Source organism: Lissotriton vulgaris, chromosome 12 (assembly GCF_964263255.1).
Source record: "Lissotriton vulgaris chromosome 12, aLisVul1.2, whole genome shotgun sequence".
NCBI lineage: Eukaryota > Metazoa > Chordata > Amphibia > Caudata > Salamandridae > Lissotriton > Lissotriton vulgaris.
This window is the reverse complement of record NC_141700.1, coordinates 291,753,405-291,773,807: the sequence shown is the minus strand read 5'-3', so window position 1 is coordinate 291,773,807 and position 20,403 is coordinate 291,753,405. Positions and strand designations below refer to the sequence as shown.

Sequence of the window (20,403 nt, the reverse complement as noted above, 5' to 3'; positions counted from 1 at the left end):
TACTCCTGAATTTGCAGGAGCACGGCACACATACTAATGGACTAAGCATTGGCAAGGCTAAAAAGTCTCACCTTTAGAACCTAATGGCTTTGTCAATGGTTTTAGCCATGCTACACAGCATCCCTGATGCTGTGCAGAATAGCTAATAAACCGAAAAAAATCCTATGCTGTCAGCTGCGTCATTTTGTATGCGAGCCCACCAAGCACACGCACTGCCACACATTGATTCAGGTGTTCTTTTTTTTGCTTACCAACCGTTGTATAAGTGAACACACAAAACAAGTTAACACAAGCAGGTGGGGGAAGAACGCAGATGGGGGGAAGCAACACGAAGGGCCAGGGAAGCCACATGGGGGTGCGTGGTAGGGGTAAGCGGAAAGAAACACAGAATACATGAGTGGGGTGAAGCAACATAGAGGGCATTGGAAGGAAAGGAACCAGAACAATGTTGGGGGTTGGAAGTGAATGACCCAAAGGGGGCAAGTTAAAGCACACAGGAGAGGAGCTTGAACGAAAAAGTTGTGGAAAATGAAGTTTTTTTATGTAATGAAAAGAAACATGCTGAGAGAAGCGGACACACATGCTGAATGGTAAAACGCATGCACTCTCATGGGATGCTTAAGAAAAGTAAATTGTGATTTGTTTTTTTTAATTATGACAGAGTCAATGGTCTGGCTGGGTCTGGTGGCTTGGTGGACCAATTCGAACATTGTAGGGACCTGCGTTCACCTACAGGTTACAGGTTGAATTCCTGGTGGGTCCACTCAGCCTTTCATCCTTCTGAGATTAATAAAATAAGTACCATTGATTTGGTTAACAATCAACACCTGTTATTCAACACCAAGATTCCCTTGGGTGAACGTGCGCTTTAAAATACACGTTATGTTAATGCCAAGAAATAAAGTGTACATGTAGACTTATGGGAAAAGCCCTAGATAAATTGGATTAAAATGGATAGTGCACAGGAGAGCAAGTGGAAGGGTGAATATGTATGAAATTGTTAATATACGGAGATTCGCTCATAGGAAAAAGGTGCTGAAAGTAGAAATTTAAGAATGGTATAACAAGCATTTGCAATGCAATAGGTCTCGCATTAGGAAAGTGTGAGCTATTGGTATTGTAAATGACAATTTTTTTAATATGTGTTGGCTTTGAAAATATATAAATTATTAGCATTGTTATTCACAAAGCCAATAGCTTACGCTTTCCTAATGCGAGTCCTATTGGCTATGGCAATGCTTGTTGGTAGCAAGCAAGGACAGTGCAGTTGTGGTGCTGAGTGATGATGTGGTGGTGCCCCAGAGTGATGGGGCGGTGTCCCAGAGTGATGGGGCGGTGTCCCAGAGTGATGGGGCGGTGTCCCAGAGTGATGGGGCGGTGTCCCAGAGTGATGGGGCGGTGTCCCAGAGTGATGGGGCGGTGTCCCAGAGTGATGGGGCGGTGTCCCAGAGTGATGGGGCGGTGTCCCAGGGTGATGGGGCGGTGTCCCAGGGTGATGGGGCGGTGTCCCAGGGTGATGGGGCGGTGTCCCAGAGTGATGGGGCGGTGTCCCAGAGTGATGTGGTGGTGGTGTGTGGCGTGCGGCAGTGTGTGGCGTGCGGCAGTGTGTGGCGTGCGGCAGTGTGTGGCGTGCGGCAGTGTGTGGCGTGCGGCAGTGTGTGGCGTGCGGCAGTGTGTGGCGTGCGGCAGTGTGTGGCGTGCGGCAGTGTGTGGCGTGCGGCAGTGTGTGGCGTGCGGCAGTGTGTGGCGTGCAGCAGCGTGTGGCGTGCAGCAGCGTGTGGCGTGCGGAGGTGTGAGGCAGCGTGAGGCGTGCGGCAGCGTGAGGCGTGCGGCAGCATGAGGCGTGCGGCAGCGTGAGGCGTGCGGCAGCGTGAGGCGTGCGGCAGCGTGAGGCGTGCGGCAGCGTGAGGCGTGCGGCAGCGTGAGGCGTGCGGCAGCGTGAGGCGTGCGGCAGCGTGAGGCGTGCGGCAGCTTGAGGCAGCGTGAGGCGTGCGGCAGCGTGAGGCGTGCGGCAGCGTGAGTAATGCAGCAGTGTGCAGCACTGTGAGTAATGCAGCAGTGTGCAGCAGTGTGCGGCGTGCGGCAGTGTGAGGCGTGCAGCAGTGTGAGGCGTGCAGCAGTGTGAGGCGTGCAGCAGTGTGAGGCGTGCAGCAGTGTGAGGCGTGCAGCAGTGTGAGGCGTGCAGCAGTGTGAGGCGTGCAGCAGTGTGAGGCGTGCAGCAGTGTGAGGCGTGCAGCAGTGTGAGGCGTGCAGCAGTGTGAGGCGTGCAGCAGTGTGAGGCGTGCAGCAGTGTGTGGCCTGATGACTGGCAATGATTCAGTCATACAATGGCAAGCACATGTTGACTACCTATAATTGTAAATAAATAGGATTTGAGTACGCCATGTTGCGCTGTATATAATACTTGAAATTGGTAACACTACAGTTGACATGTTTTTCTATTTCGCTGCTGCTACACAGCCTCAGCCTAGTCACTTGGGACACTGTGCCATATTCACTAAGTTTTTCTCGGAACAGTGTGGCCCTACTTGTCTTAGAAGAGATTTACACCTGAATACCCAGGCCCGATTAGAAAGCAGTTCCCATGAGTAGTTGCAAGTGCAACTCGGGTGTGCCTCGCTCATATTTTCAAGATTAAGACCTGGTAATTCAAGGAAAGAAAAGTTTAGCGAGTTGGAAAGCTTCTTCCAGTGACCATGCAATATTAACTGTTCTGCTGTTCAGAGACATTCATCTGTGTGCCCTGCATAGTTAGATTCCATTTGACATATTTGTAGCTGTTGGAAAATGTTTTGCTTTTGTTGTTAAACATTGCAGTGCGATCTGCAAGGCCAGGTTCCTCTTAGACGGGATCTCAAGGAACCCCAGACTGGTTCCTGCCTGCTTCGATCTCGCCAATGAGGTAATGCAGTGGAGTAGCTCGAGCGATCCCTGACTTTACTGCCCAGTGGGTAAGAGGAGGGAGCGGTGGGGGCGGGGGGGAGTGGCGAGAGACGAAGACGAGCAGGGGAAGGGGGAGTTGCGACAGATGACAAGGGAGAAATCAATAAAAAATACTTTGCCTCCCCCCCCCCCCCCCACCCCCCGTAGTTACGCTCGAGTCCTCGAGTCTTATGGCATAGTAAACCGGGTACCCATGACTGGGGATAATCTTTGCACTCAGGGCCTTGGAAAGATGGGATAGCAAAGATGTTGGGTGGGATGCTTGAATTCATGTCAGCATCTGGTTTTTACACATTTGCAGCATCGCACTACTCACTGTGCCACAGGACTCCTGTTCGGCCCCACAGACAATGCCACAACCAGTCTTGGGGTGCTAGTGATCCTTTCTGGAGAGGGAATGGCATAGCACTGTTCCTACTGGTACAGGCTTCATGACTGATCTTCCTGGGGGTAGTCTTTGTCAAGAGTGGTAGGGTGGGCGAATAATGATGGATAGGAATGGATCCCAAGCAATAACCAATGGCTGAGATTAATTCAGGCATTCCTTTCATCATTTTGTTGTATTGCTCCTCAACCGAGATTTGGCATTAAAAACAATGCATTTTAAAACACTGGATTTTTCAGTGAGGCATTCTCTAAAGCTTGAATTGATTTAAATAATCTTCAGGGAGCTCAACAAGATCGGAGTAAGCAAAAGTCCCACACTTCCAAATGTTTCCAGATTCTGTTTCCACAGCATGAGTCTGAATCAGTTCAACAGTGGAGAAAATAAATAGTGAAAAACCAAGCAATAGGCCAGTCAGGAAAGGCTGCTAGTAAGAAGGAAAGGCTTAACCAGCGTTTGGAAAATTTGTATTTCTGTAAAGAAATAAGCGCCTCAGGAGTAAAAAAAAAATGGATACCCAAAGGATTAGTAGCATGTGGTGATTAAACTCCATTCCGAGATATGTCCCAACACCACTGTGGTGAAATCAAGAACTATCCATTTCGCCCTTCAGTCGAAGCCGGTATTTGACTTTCCAGCGTTCTCATAGTCATCTTAGAACAGAACAATGCCAATACTACCACATCAGTATTTTCTCAATAAAAAGGATACATCATATACTTTTCCCTTTCAAAACACGTTAATGGGGGCATCATTTCGAGCATTGCTTCAGTGGAAAGCTACAAACATCTTCAACAGACTACAATTCCAAAGGAATGAACATGAGGCATCTCATAGACCGCTGTTGAAAGCAGAGTACAGTTAGAAGTCTAAACTTAAATATTTGTTTTGTGATACTTCGAAACACATGGCATCCGTCAGCATATGCTAATGAGTTTAGAATGAGCCACAATACGCGTCTTCGAAATAGTCAACATTAATGCCAGAAGGGATGCTTCACAAGTGTTGAAAATCAAAACATTCGAGTTAAAATTTACCAGACATCTGTGAAGAAAGCAAAGGAGGCCAGACAAAGAAAACAGAGCAAATCACAAGACCCTGAGCAAGCAGTTCTGTTTCATGCATTCACCTACAACCCAGAGTAATACAGCCTCAATCAACCATGTCCTAAACAACATCCTCTATTAGAGCTTGCTGAACACATCACCATAGAAGCAGCATATACGGAAAATATAACGCTGTGCTGAATAACTCGAGCAGTTCAGTCATCTCTTGAACTGGAAACCTTGTTATGTACTCTCTCTACAGAATGAGGCCCAGGCTCAGACTGATTTGCATATAGCCATGTCTGAACTGGGGTGGCAGAGTGGGCTAAAGAACGGTGATGGATTAAACCCAGATCTTTTGACTGGGTGTGAGTATTTGATTGATTCAGATGCTCCGTCCATCACCACCCCCTTTTGTACCGCTCTCTATAGAATGGTCAACACCGCATTCAAAATAAAGTGCCAAAGCAATCACTGAAAACTCGATTTTCCAACTGATCAAAGTTTGTGTTTTAACAATACCAGATAAGCGGTAGAACAAAACCTAAAAAATGGACTACTGCCAATGGGCCTTATGGGATAAGCCTTCACTGCTGCCAACCTTTTACGCTGGGCTGCAAATTTTGCCACAGAGTCCCAATAGGTTTCAATGTGGTCCACTTGGATCATTCTGCCAACCAACACAACACACTCAATCAACAGAAAGTTCCAAAATGCTCTCACAATTGTAAAAAACTGATCCTGCCCCAGGCTGTTCCAAGCAGCCTGTCTACACTTCTTCACCACTTCTATTTTCAGGATAGCCGTTGATTTTAAACTACTGAATAATACTCAAATGTACCAAATGATGCTGTTGACACCTCTTGAAACAATGTTAACCAAAAATAGACAAAGTGTACTCTGTTCTGTGTAGGGCACAGGTTTTTTCATCATTCACGTTTCTACCTTTGAAGGTGTTCTACCTTTGAAGCACAATGACCAAGGGTTCACAGAGCCATTTAGTGCAGCCACCTGTTCAATTCAGAAGCCACCTGCATATACCTCTTTGCAGGCATAAGATGGCACTCATCCTTAATTTTCTAATAATTCAGGCTTCACTGGGGCCTTCGTCAATTTACATTGAGAAAAGCAGCATCCATGGCAATCAAAGTATTTTTCAAAATGATTAGGGATTATTCAAGCCTCTAACTCATCGTAGATCTTACAAGAAGTGCTTGCTGCTCTCCTCTATTGCTTGTACGTCATACGTCACTTATGGAGAAATATGATGGAATTCAAACAGAAGTCGGACCTGAGCAAGGCTACTTGTCGCACTGAGCTGTGCACTTTTGTGCAAGTTTGACCAAGAGCATGTCGGCTGTATGTGCATCGGACACAAGAGATGAAGTGCATCAAATCTCTCATCGATATCCAGCCCACACGCTTCGTTTCCCAGAAGATCTCCCCTGAGAAGTAGCCGTCTTCTCTTACTCACTGAAAAAGTTTTCCAACTTTATGCATTTTCTCAACTTACTCCCCCCGTTTTAGGTGCCTTTATCTACAATGCATTTTGTAACGTTTTTAATAAACTATACACAATAAAGATGACTTACTACTACTTACCACAGAACAAAGTGGTCTTAGTTGATCATGTGCAGTACATAGAGCAGGCTATTTGCACAGTTCACAAAACAGAAGGAACTCTCGGCCCTGAATCATGCATTACTTCAGCACAATTGCAATTAAACATTCTCCAAAAACAAACACAAACTGATTTGTCATCAACAGAGCTAGAAAGTGCAATACTAATAACTGGTTGTGTGCTACACATATGGCAAATAACAATTCCTTCCATCACTTGATGCTGCTTCTCCCACCCAATGGCCTGATCAGAAGCCCCGAAAACACACACACCTGAACGAAGGTAAAATTGAAGGTGAACAAAGGCGAACTAAGCAAAACCCATGGCGCTGCACTAGGCAAAGTCCCCTACAGATGGGTTAGTTGGGTAGGGGTAATCAAGCAAGCAGCAATACTGGCCGGCCAACGGGATGTATAATCTGAGCCCCTTGACATCGCTGTCAAACAATTACACTACCCTCCACCGCCTGCCACCAACAACCCCTGCAGTGCAAGTTAAGAACTGTGCAGTGCCGTCCTGGACACTGAAGGTAGCAGGTCGTGAGCAGGCAGGCTTGAGACTGCTCCCTCTGGACTGGATGTGCACTTAAAGGTCAAGCGGGGTGTGCAGAGCTAACATTCCTGGAAGGGACGGCATACTTTAGTTTGAAGGTCTGCTGTCCTAAGAGCCCGAAAGATGTTTAATAAAACGTGAAACCTTGATTTCGCATTCAGAGCCTAATAGGACACGTATGTTCTCATGTGGCTCTTGTGCGCCTGTGTCTGCTTCTTTACTGCAATACCCTCATTGTATTTCTGCACTTACACAAGTCACAGCGCCTCGAAGCGGGATCAGGCCTCGTGAGAGGCACTTGCCCTCTCCCAGCCTAAACAGCCCTTTAACTTCGAGATGGGAGATGTAAGCAGCAGAACAGCCGGTGTTTGTTCGACATATCACAAACTTTGTTTATTGAAGACTGCCTGCAAACCTCAAAACCAACAGTGCTCCGCCTCCGCCTCCGCCCCCTCGGACAGTAGGATGTGCGTGGCGGCTGCACGTCCGGGTGCTCTAATACGCTGCCTGCTTTGCCCCGAGGCGGCGAGTTCAGCGAGCGCTCATTAGGGCCGCTGCTGGCAGATTTACAGGCCGCGTCTCCCCATTAGTGTGACGACTCGTTAATGTATCTAAACATTGGAAAGCACTTTACGACGGCGGGGTGACTCACCGCACGAGCAGCAGGTGAAGCAGTTGGTGTGGAAGAGGCTCCCCATCGCCTGGCAGGCCTGGCTGGCTCCGTACACGCCTTTCCCGCACTTAATGCAAATTCCTGAGGAGAAAGGAACATGGCGTTATGGTCAGGTGTGCAAACAGTACATCGTCTGAAAAGAGGCGACAAATTACCAGTCTCGAGCCAGAGCCTAGACAAGGGTATATGGTTAGTTCTAAGTCCGTGCTCGAGCCGATCCATGAAAACATATGGCACGTAAGCAACAAACATCATGTAAATATATGATGCTCTTCAGAATAAACATTTTAAAAACGATTAATTTAACACGCAGAAGCGTTTCACCTTAATACCTCCGATTAGAATTGAGGCATTTATTCAAAATGATAGTTTTTAAACATTAAATTATTAACATTTCTGCCCCGACAACATTGTTTGTGTTGAAATAAAAGGCAAGTCAGTTGTCATGTGAACCCTGTGTGTGGCTGCACTGCTGTTCTACACAGGGCAACATTATAGTCTTTGAAATCAAAACGAGGTTTTTGTACAGTGCACATAGTGAAATCATGCTTTAGAATGAACTTTCACATACGATATCAAAATATGGGATGCCTGGTGAAATAAAATACTTGCCTAGGATCACGAAATTTGGTGAAGAGGGAAGCCAAAGCTGATCCAAAAATGTTTTGTTTTACATTGTGCAATTCAGCTACTAGATAAGTATCTCATTCAATTCTTTCTTTATTCGGGTACAAAGGTTTCCTTAAAAGTCCATTTGAAAAGGCACACAATAAAACCACATTCTCTATATTATAAAACATTTAAAAACAAGCAATCCATAAAAATCAACAGACTAAAGAAAAATTTGAATATGATAAAAAAGTATCTCATTCTATTGCATGCTTGACATCAGAGGTCACTGAATTATCTTACATTTGGAGGTTACAGCGTGCATGATGGGCAGAAACCACATAAAAGCACAACTCGTTTTGGGCTTCAGGGTCCAAGAAGATTTAGAGGTGAGCGAGAGCCATGCATCTGACTTGAGCATTCGGTGGCTCGACCAGCTCTAAGTGCAAATTCAGTTGCCAACTCCTCGTCACTTAGTTTAAACCCTTCATGCAGAAGAAAAAGGTCTAATTCGCGGTTTCTGCTTTGGGGAGATACAAACTTAATCGGCTAGTCTGACAAAATTGTAAAGTATTTAAAAGAGATGAACAGGTGCCTAAGAAAGATATCAGCAAATTGAAAGGCAATGGTTCCCTTTCTAGGCATGGAAGCTATGGTCCTCTGAGTCCAGATGGATGCTTTTCAGTTCGACAACCTTTAGAATATTCTGTATCATCAGTAGGAACCAGACATGCTCATGGTCTCCCAGAAATTTTCAGAGCTTACGAATTTCGGAACCCTATTTATGTTGAGGAATCAATGTAACAGGTAAGTATCTGTCCTTTCTCTCTTACAGTTGAGTATAAACATCAAACCTAGCATCAGATCAAAGAAACTAGAAGTCACGCTTGAACACTCTCCAAAGTATACTTTACACTGAGCAACTAAAATATTCTGTAAATATGTAAATAATGGCTGGAAGAGGTCACTGATTAGCAATGCAGAGTCGACATCCTTATGGAGAGACATGCCAAAAATTAATTATTTATATTTTTTATGTACTTCTAGGTGCCTCCTTTCAGGTGCCTGTGAGAACTGGTTAAAGAATGAATGGGGGAGCTAGAGTCAATCAGTGAAGGCACGGCCCAGCTTCAATATTCTTCAGTCTTTACCCCGAGGGATGTGGCAGATTAGTTAAAAGCAAGCTAGAACATTTGAATCAGTGTGCACATTACATATACATAAATGAATCTTCAGTGTGCACATTACATAAAGATACATTCATTTAAAATCATAGCCTAGAACTATGCTTGTAAACTACAGAGCTCAGACTGCCACCCAGCACAGTGCCATACGGGTCTTGCAAGCAGCAATCACAAAGACAGTGTGGGTGCAATGATGCACACAGAGGTACGTGGAAAAGGTGCCGAAGAGAGATGGGGCGAAAAGGAACTGAGCAAGAAAATGTGTCGTTGATAGAACTTAGAAAAGGTTGTGAACAATGAGGTCAGTATTAGAGTGTACAGGGAGGGGGGGGGGGAAATGCTGTGAGCAAAGTTGGAAGTCAAGAGTGACGCAGACGTTAGGTCGTGCAAACAGGGTAAAGATGTATGGAAGCACAGTATATGTGAAAGTTGGGATGCAGAGATGCCAAAAAGGAAGGAAGCAGGGAAAGGATGCAGGAGGCGGAGATCCGCCAGAGAGGGTTTAGGAAGGAATAGAGTGGGGATCAGACAGAGTGGGGGGAAATTATGGGATGGATGATACAGAGATTTAAGAACAGATAGAAAATAAGAAATGCAGACTATAAGTTTGACAAAGGCAGAGAGTAGAGACAGGGGGGAAACTATTAGTGAAGGATCAGTGGCACCCGGATGCAGGGAGCAAGGGGCCCCTGCACTCCAATTTTCGAAAGACGTTTACAACCTGACCAGTTGGAAAGGGGTCCAGATTCCTTGCTGGCATTAGAGCCCGTGAGACTCCTGCCACGGGTCCAAGAGATAGAAAAAATATGAAGCATATAGATCTAGCAGAGAGGGTTGCTCGTCACTTATCTGCAGACATTGGGAATACAATTTACACACCAGAATACATCTGAAGACTGCGAGGCAAAATGGCAGAGACGGTTTATGTGACTACAAAAGATTACATTCAGCAAAAGAAAATACCAGGAAAATGCTGAAACTATCCCTCCTCCACAACAAACGTGTAGGGAAGAAAAACGTGTACAACGTGATCTACACAAAGGGAGCAAGAGGCTTATTTCTTTAAAGGATGCAATTATGTATTATACATTCTGAAATGAAAAGCCTATGAACTTGAAGGTAAAGTTTCACACTACTACTGACAGACATCTGGGCCAAAAGAACCTTGAAGGTGCTCCTCAGCGCCACCAATGAATCCTTGTAGGACATTTTTTATGTTATGTGTGCGTAAAATAGTGCTAGGTATCCCCTTGAGTTAAAAATCACTAATTAGCAGGCACTACCACCCTGGGGCGGGGGTTCTAAAGGTATTGGGTGTTTCTTTTAGACTCATGGGATGGATTAGTGTTTTTGCAGGTGACAGGAATGAGCAACAAGGTGTGGCTTTGAAGGAGCTTGAGGTTTGTGGGAGCTAAGAAGGTGTTGGGTGTTTCTTTTACACTTGAGGGATGGATCGCTGTTTTTGCAGGTGGCAGGAATGAACAACAAGGTGTGGCTTTGAAGGAGCTTGAGGTTTGTGGGTGCTAAGAAGGTGTTGGGTGTTTCTTTTAGACTCGTGGGATGGATTGCTGTTTTTGGGGGTGGCAGGAATGAGCAATAGCAAGGTGTGGCTTTGGAGGAGCTTGGGGTTTGAGGGAGCTAAGAAGGTGTTGGGTGTTTCTTTTAGACTCGTGGGATGGATTGCTGTTTTTGGGGGTGGCAGGAATGAGCAATAGCAAGGTGTGGCTTTGGAGGAGCTTGAGGTTTGTGGGAGCTAAGAAGGTGTTGGGTGTTTCTTTTAGACTCGTGGGATGGATTGCTGTTTTTGGGGGTATCAGGAATGAGCAATAGCAAGGTGTGGCTTTGGAGGAGTCTGGTGGTTGTGGATGTGTGCAGGCATGGTGCCGGCTGATGCTTGAGTGAAGTGGTGTACTGTTCTTTACTTAATGCCGTAATATACTTTTCACCGATATGGCCTGTTAAAGGAGACATATTTAAAAACGGACTCTTCCGTTGTTTGGGCAATTACTTTTTACTTTTCTGGCTAGTGCAATAGACCAAGCCTGCTCAGTCAAGAAGATTACTTCAGTGGTCGAAGGTGCAAAGCATTAAAGTGACCTGTACAGAGTCCATCGCTCCAGTGGCAGTGGGAATGGTGCTGGGCAATCAGTGCTACTTACAGGACATCTGTCATCACTCTTTAACAAATATTCTATTGGCACACAGCACATCATTGGTTGCCACCCAAACAACATTACTGTAAAAATGCCACTTGGTAACCTTCACTTGCCCTTTGGTACTCTTGGTGCTTTCCTTGCTAATCCTGGGCTCTGGGATATATGAGCACAGAATCAAAGCCAAAGTTATCTTCGACAGAAAAAACGTAGCTGATGAAGGCCAAATGTATCAATGCTAGTGTAAGGGGTGCAAAGGGTGCATGATCACTTCTACTGCTGTTTGACCCACACACAAACACAACTATATTAGGTATTTTATTAATATGCTCATGCTTAGACTGGCGTTTTTCATGTACTAACTAGAATTAATATTTTTCTTTTCTAAATTCCATCAAAAGCTAGGAGTCGCATATAATTAAGCTAAACCTACAGAAAGAGGAATTTATTCTACTTAGTTCTGTTTTTGTTTTTGAGTTAGTTCTTGAGACTAAACTGATTTCTATTCCAGGAGGCCACTTTATGATGCAGATCGTAAGAATACAAACAAAACTCTCATTGAGATCTAAACACAGAATTTACCAGTTAACCGTTATTACGATTTGTTTCACAGTACTTAAGGTTTGGTACAGATAATATCATGTTAACCATAAGTCACTGTGAGTTACATTTGAGTGAGGAGGAGAGGAGTTGGCCTAACGGCTAGGGCAGTCGACCTCGAATCTGGGGAACTGGGTTCATTTCTCGGCAATGACGCTGAACATTCTGTGATTCTGGGAAAATCACTTAATCTCCCAGTGCCTAACAGAAAAATAAAATAAATAAAATGAATGTGTCCTCATGTAATGCAACTGGTGCTATGTAAATGTATCCGATACCCGATTCGGGTCAAGTTTGTGCTATATAAAACTCTGTAAAATAAAAAAAAGAAACATAAGTCACTGTAATTAAATTTGATCCAAAACTCAATGCAGAGAGCATTTGTGTGTTCATCTGTACAGAGAAATGCCATCGCACTATTCAGGTCTGGCTTAGATTCAGCTTTAGCTATCTTGCCTGAGTCAATGAAAAATGTATACATCTACACATACATAGATTATTTTGGCTCAGCCCTCTTCATCCTTTGATCTGTTCAATGTTTTTTCACATTCTTCTACTGCCCCTTACAACCTTAGTTGTCTTGTATTATAAATAATGGCAATTTGCTTGATCTCATGGACACAACCACGTAAAACCAGTTCCCTTTAGTACCAAGGCTGGTGGGATAATACTTTACTCTCCCAATTTCTTTTCCTTATTCTTTTTAACATTTTTTAGGCTGTGTTTAAAACTATGGGTTTTGTGGGAGTTGGAGGGACAGCGTTGGCCGTGCAAGCCAAGATGGCAGACGCTTGGAGCTCTTCACAGGGCCTTCTGTAATCCTTTTAAAATCCAGCACTGAGCACTCTATCTTAGACGTTAGAACTGCTCGAAAATTAAATCAATCCAGAACCTCAGCAGACTGAAGGGGGTCTTGAATCCTGCCCCCCCCCCACCCTCACCCCCAAAATCACTTGTGAAACCGGCACCCGGCTGATCCCGCCTGCGTAAAATCAACCACACCAGAGCACTGTCAGCGGTGACCTGGGAGGATGGTGCGGACAGGGTGTCAATCTCTTGACTATGTGGCATTGGCCCAACAGTGTCCACCATGAGGGGGAGAGCATCATAATCCAGACGGAGGCAGAACCTTGGCGTCAACGGAGGGGTAGAGACATGGCTGACCTGCATAGGAATCTATCAAAGGGGGGAATGAACCACAAAAGTCTCAATACCAGAGTCTCAGAACTTTTTGTCTCAGAGACACTCAACCACACGTTCACAGACTGCAGTTTATGTAATCTCCGCTTAGTGTGGTTAGGTGGATAGCGTCATCATCAGGTCTTGTCACTTGTGTCCCATTCTAAGAGAGCCATCATGAATACACTTGCATACCAGAGGACTCTCGAATCATGCTCATCTAGAATTGCAATTCTTGAGATGCCTAGCATCCAGCACTTGTGGATGGCACATGAGCCCCTGTAGAATAAAAAGCAAGAAGATAGAGACACCTCCCTTGAAAACATGGCACAAACACAGGGTCTGTGGACTTCCCAATGATGCACTAGGAGGCATTCAATACATGATCAGTTTTTTCACACATCAAAAAATGGATTCCCTTCACACGCTTACACCCTTACAGGAGGCAGTCATAGCAGCAGATCCCCAATACAGACTGGATCTCGCAGAACCTACCCTCCATATTCTTACCCAAACACATCTACTGCATAGACAAACTAGAACAAATGCAGCTTACATCACAAGGCTCGCTTCAGAAAGTAGACCCACGATCAGAGACAAAACAGGCAAATGAACCCACTGGCTGGCATTTAGAGAGTGCAACACCAGACATTCTGTGGATACAAGGTGATGGCGGGGTCCCTCCAACACTTCCACTAGGCATTGCCAATACCGTTGCTCATTATTCCACTACTTTATACCGGTCGCATGCATCATGACTGACACAGAACCTGTCAGAGTACCTGACCGTCTACTTGATGCCAACACGCTCAGTGGAAGACCAGAACCAACTAGATGGTCTGCTGACCATTCGTGAAATATCTGGAACACTACAGCAATTGGCCTCTGGCAAGATGCAAGTACCAAATGGCTTCCCTAGGGAATTTCTCTAATCCCTCAGTACACCACTAGCACAACCACTCAATATGTTTGAGGGTGCAAAGACACAGATTGCCCTTCCTATAGAGATGAGTGCATCACATATAGTCACTATACTTAAACCACAAAGACCCTCAGATTCATGCAAAACACATTGGCCTATCTAATTAATTAACTCTGAATCCCAACCAAAATATTGGTGACCCAACTGGGACAAATCAACAATTTAATACCTCCTGATCAGAGTGCTTTTATGCCAATCCAGCCACCAGACAACAGTAGGAGCGCCCTAGCCATGGGACGCATACTAAAAAAAAAAAAACATTGACAATGCAGTATATTTACTTTGAAAAAAAGATTTCAACAACGTGTGATGGGACTACCTCTTCCTTTACTACAATGGGTGGCCACACTTTCTGACCCATACTCGTTTGCTCTATACTGGGCTTACAAATCTGATTCAGACAGGGAGAGAGATGTCTAGAGCCTTTCAACTTGAAAAACAACAAAAACAAGGCAGCGTACCATTACCCCTATTGTTCGCATCACTGTAGAACCCCTGGCTCGAGCCCTCCAGCAGAACAAGCAAGTGACACGATTATGTGGACTGAAGACCTGGAGGATAGTCTCAGTCTATGCAAACGACCTCCTTTAGTTCCTAAGAAGCCTGGTGACTTATGGCCCATCGAAGATGCAGGTGCTGACCGAGTTCTGCACTCTCTCAGATCTTAAAATCAACAGGTTTAAGACTAAACTGCTTCCACTATTCCCTCAGGGTGATTGTTGCAGTTGGGCAGAGTCCATGGGCCTGAGGACCACCACAAGTAGTAATAAATATTTAGGAGTACACCTTACACCCACAAAAGAAGTAGAGTTTAGTGTTAACTTCCTATCTCTCCTGGAAAATACACGTTCTGACACACAGATATGGGTGTACCTACCACTCTCCATACTTGGAAAGGTGTGGTTACTAAAAATGATTACACTTCCTAAAATGCTATACGTATTACAGAAATGCCCCAGCCACACTTATGGCCTGACTCCAGTCTTGTCTCTGGTAAGGGGGCTGCCCTAGAGTTGTACTTTCCAAATGCTACAAATCCACCTATGACTGGGTTTGACCAGGATATACCCTGACTCTTACTGCAAAGTCACCAACTTAATGTTCAATAAGGATTCGAAGGCGGATGGGAAAGACTTTGGGTAGCATTTCCAGCACTCCTAAAATGACCTGTTGCCCTCTACGGATGAAGCAATTAATCTGGAAACATGTGTCTTAAGTTACACCGCACAGGCTGCACCAACAAGTGTAAACAGTTAAATACTTATAAATTAAGTGTTATATTGCACTGCATTCACCAAGATGCATTGGAAAAATTGAGCACTGGGATGTGAGGCAGTGTGCTCCCACCCTCCTCCTAATTGAAAATGCTCCAGTGAGCTAGTGAGCTGATGAGCATGTGTTGATGCACCTGCACCCAAATGAGTGGTACAGAGACCTGTCAAGACTTTGGGCAGCTTTGCCAGCACCCCCAAAACAACTTGTTGCTCTCTACTGATGAGAGAATGCAACTAGAAACACTAACACAGCACAGGCTGCACCAACCAGGGCGAAAAAATAAACTTTTATTACTGAATGAAGTAAGTGTTGTCATGCACTGCATTTACCTTGAAGCATTGGAGCTAATTGAGCGCTAGGATGTGAGGCAGTGTTTTCCCACCCTCCTTCTGTTCATTAAGGATTGGATATACTCCGCTGTAGGAAAGTGGCCTTTTTGTATGGTCACTACACCACTTTTTTGCTACAGTGCTGATGGTTATAACTCTGAAAGTGCACTGGAGCTTGCTGCCCAGGCCCTAGTGCCAGTGCTCCCTCCCTAAAACACATGTGCACATTGGCATCCCCAATTGCAAGGACTTAACCCCCTCTTATGAGTCCCTAGTATATGGTAACAGTGGTACTCAGCACATGGATAGTAAAGCGGTCCCTAGGGCTTGCAACACTGTTCATAACCCAAAGAGTGACCCAAGTAAACTACTGACAGCGGGCCTGCCATTGCAAGCTGTAGGAACAGTGTAAACTGCTCCATTTTGACTTTCTCTGACCATGCGTGGCAAAATTAATGCACTGCTTTTAATTTATGTCAGTCACCCCTAAGAAAGGAGGGGGTTACATTATATTAAAGATATGGACATGTAAGTACAAGCTTAAATGTCACTAAAGTGGCCTTTACCATTAAAGTACACTACAAGTGACAAGCGGTTCATAGGATAACATGGGCTGACACTCGGGCAAAGTTGAGGTTGGCAGCTTTGTTATGGTACCACTTAATTAGGTCATGTTTGGTATCAAACAATCTACCTTCTTCCCTCGACACAAATCTCGTTTCAAGGGCGAAGTGGCATGCACTCAGGTAGCTACCTTGGAGGTTGTCCTTCTGGTTGCCACAGTTACACTGTGCTCTGACTGGCAGCCCACACTTGCTGCCACCAAGACAGGATTCTGAGCATGTGCCAGGCAGTGTGATTACTCCCAGGAGTCGGGAACAAAGCATGGGCAGGAAGATGGTCATACCTCCTCCCTCCCAGGAAGGCTAGTGAAGGGGCACCTCAAAGCAGTGAGAATCAAAGGCCTCACTGCCTCCAATTTGCATCACGACTAACTCAGGAGGAAACAGTCCTCTACCTGCTCCAGGCACATTTGCACCCGGGCAGGCTGGAATTTTGGTATGCAGGAGGTATACACCCCCCAGAAGGCTAACCACACTCTAGGGTGGGCTGCTTGATCTCTACAGCTAAGGAAGACGTCTGCCATTGTGGTTTAAAGAGTGAGTGCTTGGTAGAAAAGGCGACCTACACCCCCAGATGTAGTCACCTGAGGGGTGGATGAGCCACCTAGGCAAGCAGCCCATTGGCCACTTGCACCCAAATCCCTAACAGCCCATAATCTAGGATTTGTGGGCTACCCCTGACACCAGAACCTCAGTTCTGTACCACCTGCATCAAAGAGGACAAAAAAAGACCTGTGTTTGCGGCAGCAGGGCTAGCACAAAGGAAAAAAGAGATACTCTTTCCCTGTAGCAATGCTCCTGAAACAAATCTAAATAAAAGTAAGCTAACAGTAGGAGAAGATACCAGGGGAAAATTGGCACTCAAAATACATGAAAGAAATCAAGCTTTTCCATTTATTTTCAAAAGGTATAACTCAATAAATAATTAATATCATGAAACACACCTGTTAAAAACATTTTATTACTTAGGACAAACTCAATTTTATTATAAAACACCTTAGCTTTTGTTCATCTCAGGCACCCTATCAAATTAAGCCAAACTAGAAACCATACTCCTACATCAAAACAATCACACAATCATACTAAAAAAAAAGAAACATCCAATCCATACATTAAAACCACTCCTCAGAATTCCATATTGGCATTACTGTGAATTCCTTAGCCAATTGTATGCTGGCCTAGACATATCTGTCAAGGAACACAAATCTCACATGGAACACAGGGTATGTTTAGATTAATATAATTAAATACATATCCTAAACATGTATCAATGCCATTAATACTTTTATTTCTAACAATTCTGTAAAGGAGGTTACGTCAACACGCGTTTCGGTGAGGAGAAACATAGGATTTGTTATGCCTCTTTCATCAGGGCGCTGAACTTAATGTTTGGGTGGTGTCTGAACCATCCAAGCGAAAATATCAGAAACATTCAGGGAGCCCATTTCCAATTTGGGTACGGTCTGAGACATGAAAATATAACAATGGATAAAAACATATAAATATACAATTATATGGTAATCAGTGTGTTCTGACAATAATGGAAGTACAGAGATCATACGACAAGAAACACTAATTGACAATCGGGGGAACATTTAAAAAAAAAAAAGATTCCTTTAGTATATTTGCTTAAAAAGAAGAGAAAAAGGTGAGGTGTAGACTAGCAAATAAAATAAAGAAATTAAGTCCAGCTTACATAAACTAGCCCGGATGCAATACCAATTTCTTCCAACACAAAAAAAACACAGTGTGCTTAGTAGACATATGTTCACATTAAGATGGTGCCCTAGTTCCCACAGTGAAGTTTCATAAGTTATCCTGTATCAAAAACCTACTGTGATGGAGTATCAATAAATTTCTCAGCTCTCCTACACAGGAGTGTCAGATGCAAGGAGCACATGGTACCCGGCCGAAGTATGATGCAGAAACAGATCAAGAAGTCCGAAAAAAGGTGGTAAAACCTTTCTGGATAGGATGTCAAAATAAAAAAAAGAATTAAGTACTCTAAATTGGAGTGAATACATCCAAATTAATATAGGGCATTTAAGGCAAAAACTTTTTGCATATAGAGTGCTTACTGTGAGTACTTTTCCAAATAAGGTAAGGAGGTAAAGAGATTTGAATACAACAGAGGGAGTTCAAAGTGTCTATATCCCTACAGGCTGAAATAGTCTTTCCAAGTCTTTCTCTTTGGTAATATGAGGAAGCAGTCCTATCAGGAGACACATATTGGAGGAACTGCATCAACCCAGTCAGCGATTGAGCATACCAAATAAAATTAAGTATGTAATAACAAAGCTCCAGACGTGTTATCTAGATGCCATTAGCGGGCATGTATGTATTTAAAGACACAAAGGTCCTTATCAAGTAGTGTCTAAAAGAATTTTCACCAGGCGGATTTCGATCTTATAAAGATAAGCTGATGACTTACAGAATGGCATACCAACCTCAGAATTCCAAGAAGCATATGTATGGCGGAAATAGAATCTGCATCCTGGTCATGGCCTATTAGGGACCCAAACCGGTTCCCAAGATAAATATGTAGGCAATGTGAGAACACCAAATGAAGGTAAAGATTAATGCTCCTAACATTATTAATTTACAGAAAATTTGTCATAACCTATATCCAAAACTACTGTGATTACAGCGGGGGAGAGAGATCACGTGAGAGGCAAAAAGAGATTAGCATGATTTCTGGATGGTTTTACTAAAAATATGTCAAAAATAAATATAGAATCAAAACCTAGCACATAGTGTGGGTCACTATGAAACCAGTCCCTCACAGGACCTGTATTCCAAAAGAAAACTCACCCTAGATGTGAATTACCTGGTACACAGGCGAAAATGTCCTGTCTCAGTTTCACAAGCGGCAATGCGGACATGCCACGTGTACACGGTGCCATTAAATATCAGAAGAATCCCTCGCATTTCAAAAAGGTGGCACCTGTATCAGCCGGACTACAATCGGGAGCAAGGAAAAAGGCATGCGATGATACCAGGCCTATGGGCTTCCATGAGCACCATATTTAGAGTATATTAAAAAGGAGGACCAAGCGTGGCGGTGCCATATTGTAAGAACTAGAGAGCTAACCTGACATCAAGGAGATAATAGGATGAATGGGAAGTAAAGACGATAATCTCAAGGTAAAAGAGGCGTGGTCATCATGCCACATCGAGGTAGCATTGGGCAAAATACTCATGCATAATTAGATAAAAGCCCTGTTGGATACCAGTTCCAAAAGCAAAATAAAGGGTTCCCACATATTTTGGTCAACTAGGATGGAACAAAATGGAAGGGAGTTCAGGAACCTCTAGCAAGGGAGAAAATAGATCCAAGGGCTCATCCGGACAATGACCAATTCTACCTATAAAGAAGAACCAAGAGCTTTTTATGCAGGGATATCTAAAAACCCAATGGGAATAGAAGGGAAGTTATCCAATTATCCCATAATCAGAAGGGTCAAACAGGTCAAATTACGTGAATGTACAGTAGATCTCATCCTTAGCTAAAAAGAAAGATACAAGTTACTTCGGAAGCAGACTGCACCAGGGCCTCAACCTACAGACATGGAGATATCAAATTATTGCGTTTTACCATTGTAACATTTAATTTAGAACATGATCAAATGTTGCCAGGGAAAAAACCCACTACTCTTACCTCTTTCTTCTCTGTGCATCAACATCTATGCCCCTGGGACATTTAATCTTTTTCCAGGATTATCCAAGTCAAATCACTCTCCTTATGTGTTTTAGTGTACCATTGTTCCACTAGGGGGGACTCCTGTTTTGTTGTTTCTTATGGCTGATTTGTGTTCGCTGAAACGTGCCCGAAAAGCTCAACTAGTTTCCCCAATATATCCTAAGGAGCAGGATATGGATGTATTTGACCCTTTTTTTTTAAGCACATCGATGGACACGAAAACCAGTGCTCAGTCACTCTCAAAGGTGAACCACAGCTCCCTGAGCTCCACAGCTTATCAGTACAGCGTAGTTACTGTCTAGTCCCATACAGAAGGTGATGGGTGTAAGTCATTAAAATAAAAAACCTTGAGCAAAATATAATGCCTAGACAAGGGACTTCGACAAGTTGCAAACGAACTACATTAAAAAAAGCAATAATGTCAAAGCCAAAGAGATCTCTCTTGTAAAAGACTGAGCTATTGGCATTGCCAACGTTTGCTCACATTGCCAATTGTGATTAGCAAATTGGCCACCAGTGCATCAAGAAACACATGCACGAAGACACTTG

The 20,403-nt window shown here is 44.1% G+C and overlaps 1 protein-coding gene across 1 annotated transcript in view; it reads right to left on the bottom strand.

Moving 5' to 3' along the window:
• The window catches only part of LOC147673993 (Wilms tumor protein 1-interacting protein homolog), a 377,467-nt gene that overhangs the window by 269,687 nt on the left and 87,377 nt on the right, over window positions 1-20,403 (bottom strand). The window contains exon 2 of the mRNA XM_086945080.1: window positions 7,200-7,301. Within this exon, the coding sequence (XP_086801206.1) occupies window positions 7,200-7,301 (102 nt within the window). The remainder of the gene's footprint in view (window positions 1-7,199; window positions 7,302-20,403) is intronic.